Source organism: Prionailurus bengalensis, chromosome D3 (assembly GCF_016509475.1).
Source record: "Prionailurus bengalensis isolate Pbe53 chromosome D3, Fcat_Pben_1.1_paternal_pri, whole genome shotgun sequence".
NCBI classification, from domain to species: domain Eukaryota; kingdom Metazoa; phylum Chordata; class Mammalia; order Carnivora; family Felidae; genus Prionailurus; species Prionailurus bengalensis.
In genome coordinates this window covers 67,182,128-67,197,034 of record NC_057356.1, presented here as the reverse complement: position 1 = coordinate 67,197,034, position 14,907 = coordinate 67,182,128, and the positions used below count along the sequence as shown (strand labels likewise).

The 14,907-nt window shown below is 40.6% G+C and overlaps 1 protein-coding gene across 1 annotated transcript in view; it reads left to right on the top strand.

The window, feature by feature from the left end:
• SKOR2 (SKI family transcriptional corepressor 2) overlaps positions 1-14,907 on the top strand; it is a 43,371-nt gene extending 28,464 nt beyond the window's left edge. The window contains 2 exon segments of the mRNA XM_043558756.1: positions 9,179-9,244; positions 14,184-14,907. Coding sequence (XP_043414691.1) covers positions 9,179-9,241 — 63 coding nt within the window. The 3' untranslated portion in view covers positions 9,242-9,244; positions 14,184-14,907.

Sequence of the window (14,907 nt, the reverse complement as noted above, 5' to 3'; positions counted from 1 at the left end):
ACCCAGACCTAAGCCACACCCTTTGCTGCCAAGAGAACTTAGTATAAATACACTTAATCAATTAAAGTCACTTGAAGGGAAGTGTCTATTCATGTTTTCTGCCCATTTCTTCACTGGATTATTTGTTTTTCGGGTGTGGAGTTTGGTGAGTTCTTTATAGATTTTGGATACTAGCCCTTTGTCTGATATGTCATTTGCAACTATCTTTGGTTGCCTTTTAGTTGTGTTAATTGTTTGCTTTGCAGCGTAGTTTGGTGAGTTTGGTGAGTTCTTTATAGATTTTGGATACTAGCCCTTTGTCTGATATGTCATTTGCAACTATCGTTGGTTGCCTTTTAGTTGTGTTAATTGTTTGCTTTGCAGCGTAGAAGCTTTTCATCTTCATGAGGTCCCAATAGTTCATTTTTGCTTTTAATTCCCTTGCCTTTGGAGATGTGTCAAGTAAGAAATTGCTGCGGCTGAGGTCAGAGAGGTTTTCGTGGATGGAACTGAAGAGTGTTATGCTAAGTGAAATAAGTAATACAGAGAAAGACAGATATCATATGTTTTCACTCTTATGTGGATCCTGAGAAACTTAACAGAAGACCATGGGGAGGGGAAGGAAAAAAAAAAAGAGAGGGAGAGAGCCAAACCATAAGAGACTCTTAAAAACTGAGAATAAATTGAGGGTTGATGGGGGGTGGGAGGGAGGGGAAAGTGGGTGACGGGCATGGAGGAGGGCACCTGTTGGGATGAGCACTGGGTGTTGTATGGAAACCAATTTGACAACAAATTTCATATTAAAAGAAAAAAGAAAAAATAACAACAAAAAAAAATAAAGTCACTTGAAGGGTGATTCAAAGAAATGATTATTTCCAAATGAAGTGTGTTATTCACCCTCTCCTAATCATACCAAAAAGTGGACACTCAGTTGTATTTATGTGGAAACAGGGAAGCAGGAAGGTGCCTGGTGAATAAACGTAGTGGGGTTTTTTGGGTTTTTTTCATTCTGAATTCACTACCCTTCATCCCCACGCAGACAGATCTGGTATTAATCATTAGGGCTTTTAAAACAGTCTCTCATACTCTCTCATTTTCCTGAGTACAGTGGGGACGATAATTTCTGCTCCATATTTGTAAGATATTTTTTTAATCACCTGGATGGAGACATACACTGATCCTTGGTGGTATTCCCAGCATGACTATTATAATTGGGGTTGTTGGACGTTTCCTTTTTTTTTTTTTTAATTTTTTTTAATGTTTATTTATTTTCGAGACAGAGAGGGACAGAGCATGAATGGGGGAGGGTCAGAGAGAGGGAGACACAGAACCTGAAACAGGCTCCAGGCTCCGAGCTGTCAGCACAGAGCCCGACGCGGGGCTCGAACTCACGGACCGCGAGATCACGACCTGAGCCAAAGTCGGACGCTTAACCGACTGAGCCACCCAGGTGCCCTGGTTGCTGGACGTTTCCGAGCTGCTCCCTGTTACCTGTATTTTATTAAGCATGTATCTACGTATATCCACCTGTCTTGTCTAGACAGCCAGGTATCTAGCTCTCTGTCAGGATAACTCAAGAAAGATAAGTATTAATATTTTCCTTCTGCATCAGAGAAATCATGTTTGTGTTAGTGGAGATTGCTTGGAGTCGTTTTTTATTTTTTATTTATTTATTTTTAATTTGTTTAATGTTTACTTATTTTCAAGAGAGAGAGAGACAGAGCACGAGCAGGGGAGGGGCAGAGAGAGAGGGCGACAGAATCTGAAACAGACTGTCAGCACAGAGCCTGATGCAGGGCTCGAACTCAAGAACTGTAAGATCATGACCTGAGCCCAAGTCAGACATTCAACCCACTGAGCCACCCAGGTGCCCCTCGGAGTCATTTTTAAAGCCACCTTGTAGTGCCTCCATTCTGGGGCTTTGTTAAAAGTGCTGTTTGGGGGCGCCTGGGTGGCTCAGTCGGTTAAGTGGCCGACTTCGGCTCAGGTCATGATCTCGCGGTCCGTGAGTTCGAGCCCCACGTCGGGCTCTGTGCTGACAGCTCAGAGCCTGGAGCCTGTTTCAGACTCTGTGTCTCCCTCTCCCTGACCCTCCCCTGTTCATGCTTTGTCTCTCTCTGTCTCAAAAATAAATAAACGTTTAAAAAAAAAAAAAAGTGCTGTTTGTACTCTTAGACCATTCCCACTGGTCTTCATTGACCTCAATGGCTGGTTAACATTTCTCTGTTCTGAATGTCACCTCAATGTAAGATGCCTCTTAAACAGGACTTTTCTTCTGCTTTTGTTTTTGTTTGTGTTTGGTTTGTTTTCACTTAAAGTCATGGGAGGGGGGGAGTGCAGAAGGCTTTTTCTCAATTGATTGATTACTAAGCCCCAAAGGGTTAAAAAAAATGTATCTACTGTTCTTAGCTTTTGATACCTAGATAATAAGAGCTATTGATTACTTGCTGTGACTATTCTAATTGTTTTCTTTGTCCAAAAGAAGAATTTTTTTAATATTTTATTTTTAAGTAATCTCTATACCCAACGTGGGACTCAAACTCCCAACCCCAAGATCAAGAATCTCACACTCGACCAACCAAACCAGCCAGGCACCCCTATATAAAGGAAGAATTTAAATAAATAATTGGAGACAGAAGGATATAAAATTTTCAGACCTTATTGATTCTACATATCACTTGCTGACTCTTAAAACAAAAACTGCCACGCATACAAACAAAAATTTGTGATTTTAGAGTGGTTGCGTATAGCAATATAGGCTTTAGAAGAGGGAGTAAGTATTTATTTCAGTGCCCCTATTTAAGGTCACTTATATAGCTTGAATGTCTTAATTTTCTTTGACATTAGGTTTCCTTAGTAAAAGAGGAAATGATACTGTGTCCATGTAGTAAACAGTATTGATAGCAGAAAAAATGTCTCGTGTCTTTTGAGATATTTGGTGCATGGAAGGGATAAATTGGTATTACTAAGCATTTTTATTACACTATATTGCAAAATATTTTATCATCATATATTCATTTATGTAGACAAGTGTTATTAATTCAGATTTCTCTAGATAGTAAATTATTCCTGGTCACAAATTAAATTCCTTGGGAGAAGCTAGACATTTTTCCCCCCAGCCCTGTGGGTACCATATAATTTCTGAAATCCGCAAAACCACATCCAGGCTGACAACATGAAACAGGTGAAATAGACGTGATTTGTCCCTCCCACTTCTTCTCTTGGGTCCCCTGCCTTAATATGGGGAGGGTCTTCATGCAGCCTCCAGTACCTATCATCCGATGGTTATCACAAACATTTGCTGAATGAATCACCACCCAGGGATGACCCCTGACTCAACTCTGATACTCCCATAGAGTGGTCCTCTTAATTCTTTTCCAAATTTCCCTGGCTCGTTCCTGATTTCCTCGAACTGTCTTTTGTGCTAAGAAACTACTACTAAAACGACTAAAGAAAGCCATAGTGGTGAATTATGAGGTGTTCCTGTATTACTGCACTGTCCTTGTGACTAACAGACACAGGCTGGCAGGTCTGCAAACTTCAATTCAAGACTACTCCCATATAGTCCATTAAGTGTCAGCTTCTCAGCCAAAGGAATTCGGAAGCTCTAACCTGTGCCCTGATAGGAATATAGTAAGTAAGGCACAGGTGCCTAATAAACATGAAATGCCCGTGCAAGTTATCAAATGCTCTGCCAGTATGAGTAATAAATTTCATAGCATGCCTCTTCTCAAAGCAGTACCTCTAATAGTGGGACTATTCAAGTCCTGATGCCTAGATATATTTTTGTGCAAGAAGGACCTGGGTTCACATTATACCATCTGCTTTGGAATTGAGGCAGCAGACTCCAGTTCACCTGAACAGAAATTTATCAAATCCCTTATTCAGCTTGTTTTATTTGCTAAAGTACGTGGGGGGTAATGTCCTGAGAGACTTCGATCTAAAGATTTTCAAGAAGTTGCTAGGTATCATAATTATTGACTTTCTCAGTAGTTTTAGTTGAATGATCTAATTCATCAGTAAATATGGTTACATGCTTTGCTTCCTGAGAATAGAGCATTTCACTCAAAATTATTATTTTACATTTAAACTATTTTATATTTAAAGCTTACAGAGCATATATGACAGAATAGTCATTTGCCTGCAGAATAGGCTTTTTTTTTTCCTTTAGATGACATAAAAACCCATCCTATCCTGCAATCATGGAGAATTCAAATATATTAAAACCATCATATTTTGTAACAATTCCCATAGACCCACAGTGCATTTATTCTATGCTGTTACGCAGTGTTCTTATTCAAAAGATTTTATCGAAAGCATCTTGGGTATCATTGCTGTAGAAAGAAAACTTATGAATTTCTTTGGCTCCTGCATTTTCAGATTCTCTGCTGACTGCGATTTCTGCACCATTGCTTCCTTTTTCAGTTTGTTAAATGCAAAGGTGTAATGACTATGGAGTCAAATAATTGACTCTCTTTGTACACTTATAAATGAATGTGCGTTTATCTCAATGTGAGATTTAAAGCCTACGCAGTTTGTTTAACATTTATACATGGGCAACACGCTAATTTTTTTTTAATTGCTCAAAATTAGAGTCTATAAGTACTTCACACAGTTTGCAGTAAAGTCTTCCACGCCTGCCCTGGGTTTTCAAATGTTTAAAGTGTTTTCCTTACTAAGCCAGAGTTAGCTGTACAAGCAAAGAAATAGATTCTTCTCACTATGAACCAAATACAAAAGTTCTAAAACTTAACAAGCTCGTGAAAATCTTATTTTGTATTATAGCACAAAGGAAAAAAAAATCTCATTCACAAATGGATTGTGATTCAAGGAAAAGTTGGTTCAATTTTGAAAACAAAACCCATCGTGCTGTACAGTTAAGAAGAAGATGAAAAAGCTAAGACAATATTATATATCAATTATATCTCAATTTTTAAAAATTAAAAAAAGAAGCTGAAGGTGTTTTACTCAGCGTATCACCTTTTGATTAAGGTTTTTCAAGGACTGGAATATAATATAATTTACACATCATGATGCCTTGATAACTTTTTTTTCATTGATAATTTGGCAACAATTTTCTTTCAAGCCAGTGCATCTGTATAGAAGTTACTACTACTGTAAGTTTGTTGAAGACATACTCTTCTTTAGTCAGAGTTCTCGAAGGACCTTGTGCAGCTGCAGAAGAGAGCCTGTGATAAACGGCTAGATCCAGATTCACATCCTTTGAACTTGCTAGATTGCTACCAAGAGGCGCGTAGATGGAGAAAATGTGCTAGTCTCGAAGTGCCCTCTGCTGTTTTATCCAGAATGTTGCACTCACACACAGCAGGGGAAACTTGGTCTCAAAGTTCTTCATTAAAAGCCTCAATTAAAATAATGCTCAATCGATAGATTTAGTACTAATGTTTCGTTCACTGTGGACTTGTAAAAAAGCAGTTTACAACTTCCTGTTGCTGGGAGCACAGAGCTTCCTTGCAGGGAAAGGAGCGAGGTCTTGACGGCTGCTGGAGGGGCCCTCCCTCCTTGGCAAGGGCACAGCTCTTCAGTGATACAGTCTTTCCTTGGAGGTTGTCCAGGATTCATTAGGATGGGAACTTGTCCAGACTTCTAACGTCTCAACCCAGAGAGTTTTTAAAAATATGTCCTATGTATTTTTTTTTTAAAGGTAGGTAGTACAGTTACTGTTTGGCACTATATTCTTAGGAAAAGATCCCTAGGCCACTAGAGGATTTTGGTTTTGTGGCTAAATATGCAAGAAAAGGAGGTCCCTGCAAGTCAGAGGGCTGGATGCTGCCTTAACATTCCCCAGCAGCAGACCAGACTTTGACTACAGTGGGTCCTTTCCCCATTACTGATCGATTGCCATGCATCCTGACCAGGCAATCACTTGTTCCTTGGTTATGTGGCCTTCTCATTCTCCTTTTGACATGTTAACCCACCTGAATGTCTGAGCTCAGGCTAATTCTTTCTTGGCACAAACTAGGAAGTTATCTTTCTTGGTAAGACCCCAGACTTTTGATAGACTCGTGCCAACTAGGTGACTAATTTAGAACTTATATACCTTTGAGAGATTTTTTTTTTTTCCATGTAAATCTTGGTGATTTCTACACTGGTCAAAATGGATGGCCCGCCTGGATGGCTCAGTTAGTTAAGCACTGACTTCTGTCATGATCTCACAGTTCACGAGTTCCAAGCCCCGCGTCAGGCTCTGTGCTGACAGCTCAGGGCCTGGAGTCTGCTTCAGATTCTGCGTCTCCCTCTCTCTCTGTCCCACCCCTACTTGTCCTCTCTCTCTCTCTCTGTCTCTCAAAAATCAATAAACATTAAAAAAAAATAGTAAGCTGTTCAAAATGGAAAGAAAGTGTTTGTAAGTTCCAGAACAGGAAACATAATGGAATAATTAGCTCAAACGGAGCCTCCAGGAGCGTGAGCTCCCAAATTGGGGAGTGTTTGCAGAGGTCTCTGTGAATCAAGTATTGCATTTCATGGAATCCAAAGCACTGTCAGTTGTTAGAGACACCATTACTTGATGTATCACAAGAAAAGAAACTTTCAACTATTATTCCAAGATACCATCAATTATGACACCTAATTTCAGAGACATTAAAACATGAGGGGGGAAAAAGTACATTTTAGAATTGATGAAATAGGGTAATTCCCACGAACAGTTGGGCCACATGGCAGTATATTCTTTGTCATTCATGACTTAGGACCTACCATTAAAAATACATGATTTTCAGCTCACAACTTCATGCACTTTTTGCCTTTGTTTTTGTTTGGCTTTTATTTCACTTGGTTTTAACGACATAAATGCAACAATGTTTGAGTGTGGGTAATTCTTCAAACGGATTTAAATTCCAGTCTGTAGATTTGGGAATCAAATGTGCATATATGGAAACATCCTTTTTTTCCTAAGCTTTTTTTCCCCCCTCAGCGTCCCACCTTAATGAAATGCTACATTGTTTCTGGGGTAAAAGGAAGGAAGGAAAAAGGCATTCTGACTTAGATATGAAAGCAGTGTCCTCCCCACAGTTTTCTTAGGGTTAGGATGAGTAGTTTATCGGCTTTGATGAGGCAGTGGGCCCCTGGCGATGTTAACTTGCAGTAGGGCCTGGGATGGAACAGGACAGGTCACTTTCTCAGTCACTGTGGTACCGGAGTCTTGATGTCGAGGACTATCTCTAAATGTGAGCGTGACACAAGCACATTGTATTAGGTAATTCCTCTTGCCCCGAGGTTTACATCATTTCTACTTGTTATCCTAACTAATAGAATTCCATTCAAGGCTCCGTTATATCATGCACAGAAAGAGAGAGGCAATCCCTGTGTTTGGCATGTCGCAGCAAACGCTGTGATGGGAAACGTGCATCTCTGTTGAGAGCAGATGTAGCATGATGTCCAGTGAGAAGAGGTAACTAGAGTAGGACCCTATGTGACTGCTCTTGTCGTCATCCGGCTCATCGCAGCTCATGTCCTCAAATATGAGGTTGGTACTCAAATATGAGGGCCATAAGGGCACTGCATGAATGAATCATTCATTCATGCTGTCTGTGCTCTTGATCAGATATGTGGCTATCGGAATCATCCATGTTGTGCCTGTGTATCAAAAGAGTGAGATGGTTATGTTAGTCCTCTCTCTTTTTTGCCATTAAAAAGGCTATTCAGGGGCGCCTGGGTGGCTCAGTCGGTTAAGCCTCCGACTTCAGCTCAGGTCACGATCTCACGGTCCATGAGTTCGAGCCCCGCGTCGGGCTCTGGGCTGATGGCTCGGAGCCTGGAGCCTGCTTCCGATTCTGTGTCTCCCTCTCTCTCTACCCCTCCCCCGTTCATGCTCTGTCTCTCTCTGTCTCAAAAATAAATGAACATTAAAAAAAAAAATTAAAAAAAAAGGCTATTCAGCTGACCAGTTATTATGGCATAGTGGTCCCAATATGATTGGGACCATATTAGTCACTCACAGATTCATAGTCTCTTCCCACTAGAAAAGGCTTATATTTGTGGATGGGGGATCAGGAGAACAAAACACAGATATGCCGGAAACATGGAGAGCGTATGTACCAGTATTCAAAAACATTGCTGAATCGGATGAAAATAGTTTTATTTCCCTCACTGCTTTCACATCACAGCCATATTTCATGTTATATTCTAGAAAGCTGAATATGTGTTTCTTTAAATGCATGATAGATGCAAATCTCTAGAGTCCTGAGTCTTACAATGATGAAGGTAAGTAACATAATGATAGACTACCTTAACTGGGGTTAATGGAAAGGTAAATCTAAATAATACATGCAGTCCAATTTTAGCCATTCAGATTTTCTAATGAAAAGTAACGTATCAAATGGGATAGGCTTTCATTTGAAGTCCCAGTACTGAAAAGTACTTTTCAAGTTTATCCAGGTAGTATTCTCAAGGGTTGTATTTTCCACTCAGTGCAATTATTTCTGATGCTTCTTAGTAGTTATTGGGAAATTACCCAGAGTAATAATTTGTGTTTAGTTAGTTCATCTTATTTTTGTGATTTATAATAATAGCATAGTCGGTCACTGTAATTAAATGAAAGATGGCATTGAACTAGTTTGTAATCACATCCTTGTCTCTTTACTTTGGACATACGTTATAACATCATAACTTAGTTTTCATACCTAAATAAAAAAATAACAGTACCATATTATTAAATGAAAATTTAAAAAAAAAACTTCTTAAGGTGAAATGTCATATACTGACCTCAGAGACTAGCTCTAGCAAGAGTCTACTGTGATCACTGGTTGTCCTTGATATGCTTTTTAACAGGCCTTAGGAATTGCTATATCCCAGAAGCTCCATGCTATTGCCGATCGGATGGAGACCTTTTCTCCTTAGGGAGGGATTTACTGGCATTCAAATTTCTAAGCATGATGAAAGGTCTCCACTATGCACCTGTCTTCGAATTTAGTTTCTCTGGAGACACATGGGTGACTCAGTAGGTTCAGCGTCCGACTTCAGTTCAGGTCATGATCTCACAGCTCGAGAGTGTGAGCCCCGCATGGCACTCTGTGCTGACACCTCGGAGCCCGGAGCCCGCTTCAGATTCTGTGTTTCCATCACTCTCTCTCTGCCCCTCCCCCACTCATGCTCTTTCTCTTTCTCGAGAATAAACATTAAAAAAAATTTTTTTTTAATTGAGCTCATCTGGACAGCTTTGCCTGTTTTTATCTTACAGATCCCCTATGCAGCAAGCTTGATCAGGAAAGAAAAGCTTGGTGCCCATCTCAGCAAAAGCTAAAAGGTAAGCTTACCAGAAGAAAGAGATTTTCCTGAATTCTGAATTATTACTCAGCTATGTTCTTTATTGATGTTTTCGACATAGCCCAAGGGATTATTAGTAAAGTTGCATCCTGTGTTTCAGCCAATATACTGATGAACTTCGTTATGCCTGGGCATGGGACTTCCTAAGCCAGTGGCTATGTACATTTTGTAGATTCCTCGGAAAATTCCTAAAAGTAACAAAAGTCTGTACTCAGTCTGCAGAAGCGATCTTTGTCCTGTTTTGAGGTGTTCTGCTCTCTGCAGTTCTCCCTAACAGCCTGAGTATTGCCCCTCTGCAGGAAAGTGGAGTGTCCTCAATCATGCTTACTGTGTCTCATCTTCTCTGCCTCTCCTTTGCTTGTAAAAGCCTTCCCGAAATCTGGCTTTCGGTGAGCTACTGACAGACGGTGATGGGAACAATTGCAGGCAACACAGACCTTGGAGAACGTCTTCTGTAGGAAGAGTCATTCATTCCTTCCCTAAACCAATCACTGTTTCTCTAGAGTTGAAGCCAAGTTCGAGGTCACATCCCTGGCAACAATTTGAAAAACAAATATTCCAGGCTTCTCAGGAAGACAGTAAAAATTCATTGGCTGTATTCAGAACATACCTAAACATTTCAAAAGCAACTTTTTGCTTATGCAGAAGACATATATAATTGTTAGAATTGAAGGGATGTCAAAACTAAGGCTTGCTGTTTCTGTGACAATACATTAGGATGACCTAACAACTGGAATTGCTAAATCAGGGAAGAACTCAGATGTCAGAGGGAGCATTTGTAAGTGCTCATGGCCCACTAGGATTGTGGTCATTTATCAGTGTGACCCATTCCTATCAGAATCATTCTTCCCCATCCTTCCCTCTGGAACTTCCCTCTGGAATATTTCCAACTTAATAGAATCTATTGGCAAAAAGAATTCTGTACAACACGGGTGTGTGGTTCCTGTTCTTCCCTTCATGCCTCTTTTCTGCATATCACAAGCCTCCTCTGTCCTTGTACAAATGACAGTCCCACGTCTTGTCATCATCTTTATTAGTGATAATTTTCAGAATTTGTCTTAAATAATGATGATTATGTCACTCATATTTCATCAGGAGCTCAAAACTATTTCCAAGACAGTCTCTCATTCATATGCTTTCCCTTCATTTTACACACAAGGAACTGAGGTACGGAGAAGAGAGATGTGACATTTTATGTCCACGTTGCAAAGCTGCGAAGAGATCCCAGGGCTCCTGACTTTAGATTCAGTGCCCACTTGCCCCTAGTGCATGCACTTCCTGTCCTCTGTAAGCAGATGTTTCTGCAAGAAAGACAGTCAAATAATAAGTCATTGTGTTTCCATATCCATGAAGTTCTAGCAAGTGGGCCTGTGAGTTGGCTCTGGTCTATATATTCAAGCATTCTTAAGTCTGAAGTTGACATTGGACAGTTTCCTTCTCATTAGAGCGGACAGGTTTGCACCAGTTGTGTGAAATGAATAATTTTACAACAGTCAGACTTCACTAAATCTTAACTCAGAATACCAAGGCAATCAAGGCAAGAATCACCCAAATTAATGCTGATAAACTCATAGGTATAATAATTTGAAAATGTCAAATTCTCTTTCAAGTCAAAGAGAATATATTAGGATGTGTTTTTAAATAACATTTTTGTTGAAGTATGATACATATTCATCAAAGTTCAAAAATCAAGTCATGAAGTCAACAAATCAAAACTCAATGGATTTTCACAAGATGAACCTACTTAGGCTTCCAGCACCCAGAGAGCCACCTTGCACCCCTGTCCAGTTATTCCTCCACTCAACAAAGATCAGCTTTGCCTGGTTTTGAACTTTAGCAAAGGACCTTGTACAGAACATTGTTTTGTATCTGGCTTCTTTTACTCCTCATTTATGATATTCATCCATTATAATGTAGTTTGATCTCCACTCAGGAACTTCAATAAACTCTTTTTACTCCTTCTTATTCCCCAACTCATCTTCTTTGCTTATGACGACTGCTCTTGTACCTACAAAATGAAGACTGCCCAGAAACCATGCCTCTGATGGTGACATCGCATACAGCTAGGTGGAAAAAAAAAAAAAAAAAAGATTGATTTGTGTTTAGTAACTAATGCTTCCTTCATGCTGATTTTGTTTCCATCCTTGCAGACAACAGGGATTTCTCTAAGTAGACCCTGGTGCTTTCAGAAGATTAGTGGTTACTTAAATGCTGAGCTAAATCAGCCAAGCAGAGAATCACGACCATATTGTTAGAGGCAGTGTTTGATTCTCAACATGCCAAGCCTGCAAGGAATTACCCCAAGAGAGATTACAAAATAAAAATCATTACACCAAGGGAGAGAGACAAATTCTGCCTTGCTGAGTGACCACAGGTTTCCAAATTAGGGACTGATGCATTAATGTCTTATGCAAGAGTGACCCTTAAGGTAGTGTGCTGTGTTCTTGCCACCCAGTGGATTCCAATATGACTATTAAGAGGAGGAAGCTTTTCAAAACCACAGGCAATCCACTTAATAAGCTGAGCGAGTATCGCCACATATCACTGCTCTACAAATCTTTTTTGCCCTACCTTAGGATGTAAGAAATTCCATGTTGAGTCAAAATAAGGTTCCACCCAGACCAGGTTACTAATTGCATAATTCCATTAGAAGAGCCAAATTGTTGTTCTTAACAACACCAACCCTAAAATTTAAGCACGTGCACTGAATACTCTTAGTTTTCCCTTGATAACTCCTTAAAGACCCATTACCCATGGATTTATCTAAACCTTTCTTCAACCTAGGCATAGTCCCCTTTGGGGCAATGAATTCTATTTGTTTAGCTACCAGCTGTGTTAAGTGTAGTTTGCTTTCTTTCTTTATCTTCAAACCACCTCCTAAAACAAGCCCTAGTAGACTAGCCATTGGGCTGCTTTGCGTATTTGTTTCATTGTAAGCTCGCAGTACAACGAAAATGATTCGAAAAAAATTTTCAAAATGTTATGTGCATTTGTCCTTGCATCAAGGACTGTTTTTCACACCAGAATTATTCCTGAGAGTCTCTCTTACCTGAGGTTGTTTCCATGCCCCGTGTCCTGCCCAGACACCCAGTGTGATCTTTGTGAAATCTGCACCACCAAAAAAGTGCCATGATGTCAGCAGCAATTTAATCATTACGTTCTTTTTCTTCCGAGCATCTTTTGACATTATACAGATGTCATCCGTGTAGCTAGATGAAGCACCCAGGTCTTTCAGTCATTCTACAGAAGTGGAAAGCGGATCCTGGGAAATGGCTTGTTCGTAGTCATACAGAAACTCGTGACCAAGCCAGAAATAATAGTAACTATCATCTGTTGAGCACTGATTATGCCAGACATTGGGCTAAATTCTTTGCCACATTATCTATCTCTTTTGAACATTCCAACTCTAGAAGGTAGATCCTATTGTCGTCCCCATTCATACATGGGAACCCCGAGGTTCAGTGGGACCACTCAGCTAGCACGTGGCAGAACCAGGACTCAATTCAGGTCCATGTGACTCTATTCCACTTCTCTGTCTCCCAAGGATCATTGGGTTTGTTTGGAGGGAGTCTGGCTTCTAAATCTGACACTGCTGCCCCATATTATCTTGGATAATATCGTACAATCTCTTTGAGGCTCACTCTCATCAATAAAATGTAGGTGGCCAAACCTGATCAAAGTCTCTGCCAGTTCTAAAATGTTGACCACCACTCTTGCATACCAGACATCTGCCATACTCTCTCTCCTTTCCCACAAAGGGGCTGCTTTTATTAAAGTATGCTCAAGACCATATATAACACCCAAGGGCATGACTAACCTACTTTTGCCTTGTGTCTGCGTTTTCTTCATCACAGATTACTCCTTCCTTCCACCTTCTAGAGAGTTTGAGGATTTTTTTTTCCTATACTGACAACATCTACCTCTTTGATTTGTGTCTCGTAACTAATTGTTAGTTTTCTTCATTTCTGGAATAGTTGCTACAAAAATCACTACAAGAAAAAGGTCTTAAAATGATGTAGAGGAATTGTAACGGAACACTCTGTGTCTTCCTTTTATATAGATCGAAGGCAAAGGGAGGGAATAGCATATCCATTTCTCTCCTCTGTAGTCAGACCTATAGGACCAGGTTCTTTCAAGAGTCTCCATCGAGATTGACAATGTGCTCCTAGTCTGCTCAAGGCTTTGTGTCAATTCTTTTATTTAATCTCCAAAGCAACCCATTGAGAGAAGGTCCACTGCTCTCACCATACGCTACAGCTGAGAAAAATGACATGCAGAGAGCTGAGTATGTTGTCTGTGGTCTTGCTGTGAGCAAGTGGCAGGATCCGAGCCGGGCTGCCTGGCTCTGCCACCCCACACTCATCTGCTCTCGTGTGATTCGTACCGGGAGATTGTGGCCTGACCCGCATCCTCTATCATCAGTTGTAAACACGCAGTTAATAGCCAATCCGATGGTTTTGTTGCTGTTGAGTCACAAAAACTCCAGCCATGCTTCTACGGTTGCCCTGACCCCCCAGGACAAGAAATATAGATGTTAACTTGGGCAATCCAGCCAAAGCCAAAGCAGGGCACTGGCGCATGAAATTCTGTCTGCCCCTTTCACCACAGGCTGTCTTAAGCAAACTGGAGCTTCTAGAACCTAGCAAACATGACTTTCCTGTAAAGGAGGCATCGCAAGCCAGCATACTCTGATCTAATAGCTCTACTTTGGCTCAGTGTCAGCAGAGATGCATAAACTAAGAGAGCAGGCAAATATATGTACAAAGGAAGATGCTTTCAAGTCACCATTTCAATATTTCATCCAAACTGTACCAAAAATGTCTTCTTTCAGGATGCACTAAATGTTACTTGATGTGTTTTTAAACTCTCTGACTATATGGGGCTGAAGTTGTCATTCTGCATTTCTTGTTCTATCCCAGGTGCACAGAATCACTTACTCTTGTTCTCTTGTAAGATACAGCCTGTCACTGAGCACTTCTGACCCACATAAAGACTGCGAATTGAAAGGGCTTGGGAATCAAATACAAAATCAGGTTCGGGAGAACCCAAGGACAAGTGACCTCAAAGCAGCATGGACAACCATGTAAAATAGACTGTAGCGGCCATTCATTAGTGGGGGGGAGGGGGGAGCCAACCAGAGCAGTCAATGCTTGTCGCATCTTTTGGTGGAACCAAAGTTTGAGTCTTTGTGTTTTTCAAGGCCAACTGAACCCAGAGCGTGGGAGTGCTGTTAGCCAACCGGGGTGGGAAATCCGTGGACGGTCCCAAGTGAACTCAGTGCTGCACACTCGGAGAGGGTGGCTCTGCAAGACTGTCTTTTACACTGGAAGACGTGATTCTTGGTGGAAACACAAGACCTGTCCTAGGAGTGGGGATCACATTTCGACAGCTGGGACGGCATCAGCCGCACAAACCTGCTTTTCACAACAAACTGGACAGACTTAGACGTGGCCCCTTCCTCTCTGGTACTTTGCCTGCTGTATGAATGAAGATTGTATTCCTCTGGAAATATTTTACAGTTTAATATTGAGTGTAATTAAGAATATAATCATGTTATCAAAAATGGTATTTAACTCTGGTGTAGTTTCTTTAACATTCATGTGGATAAAAAAAAAAGTCTATAATAAAAAGACTATGAAGTAA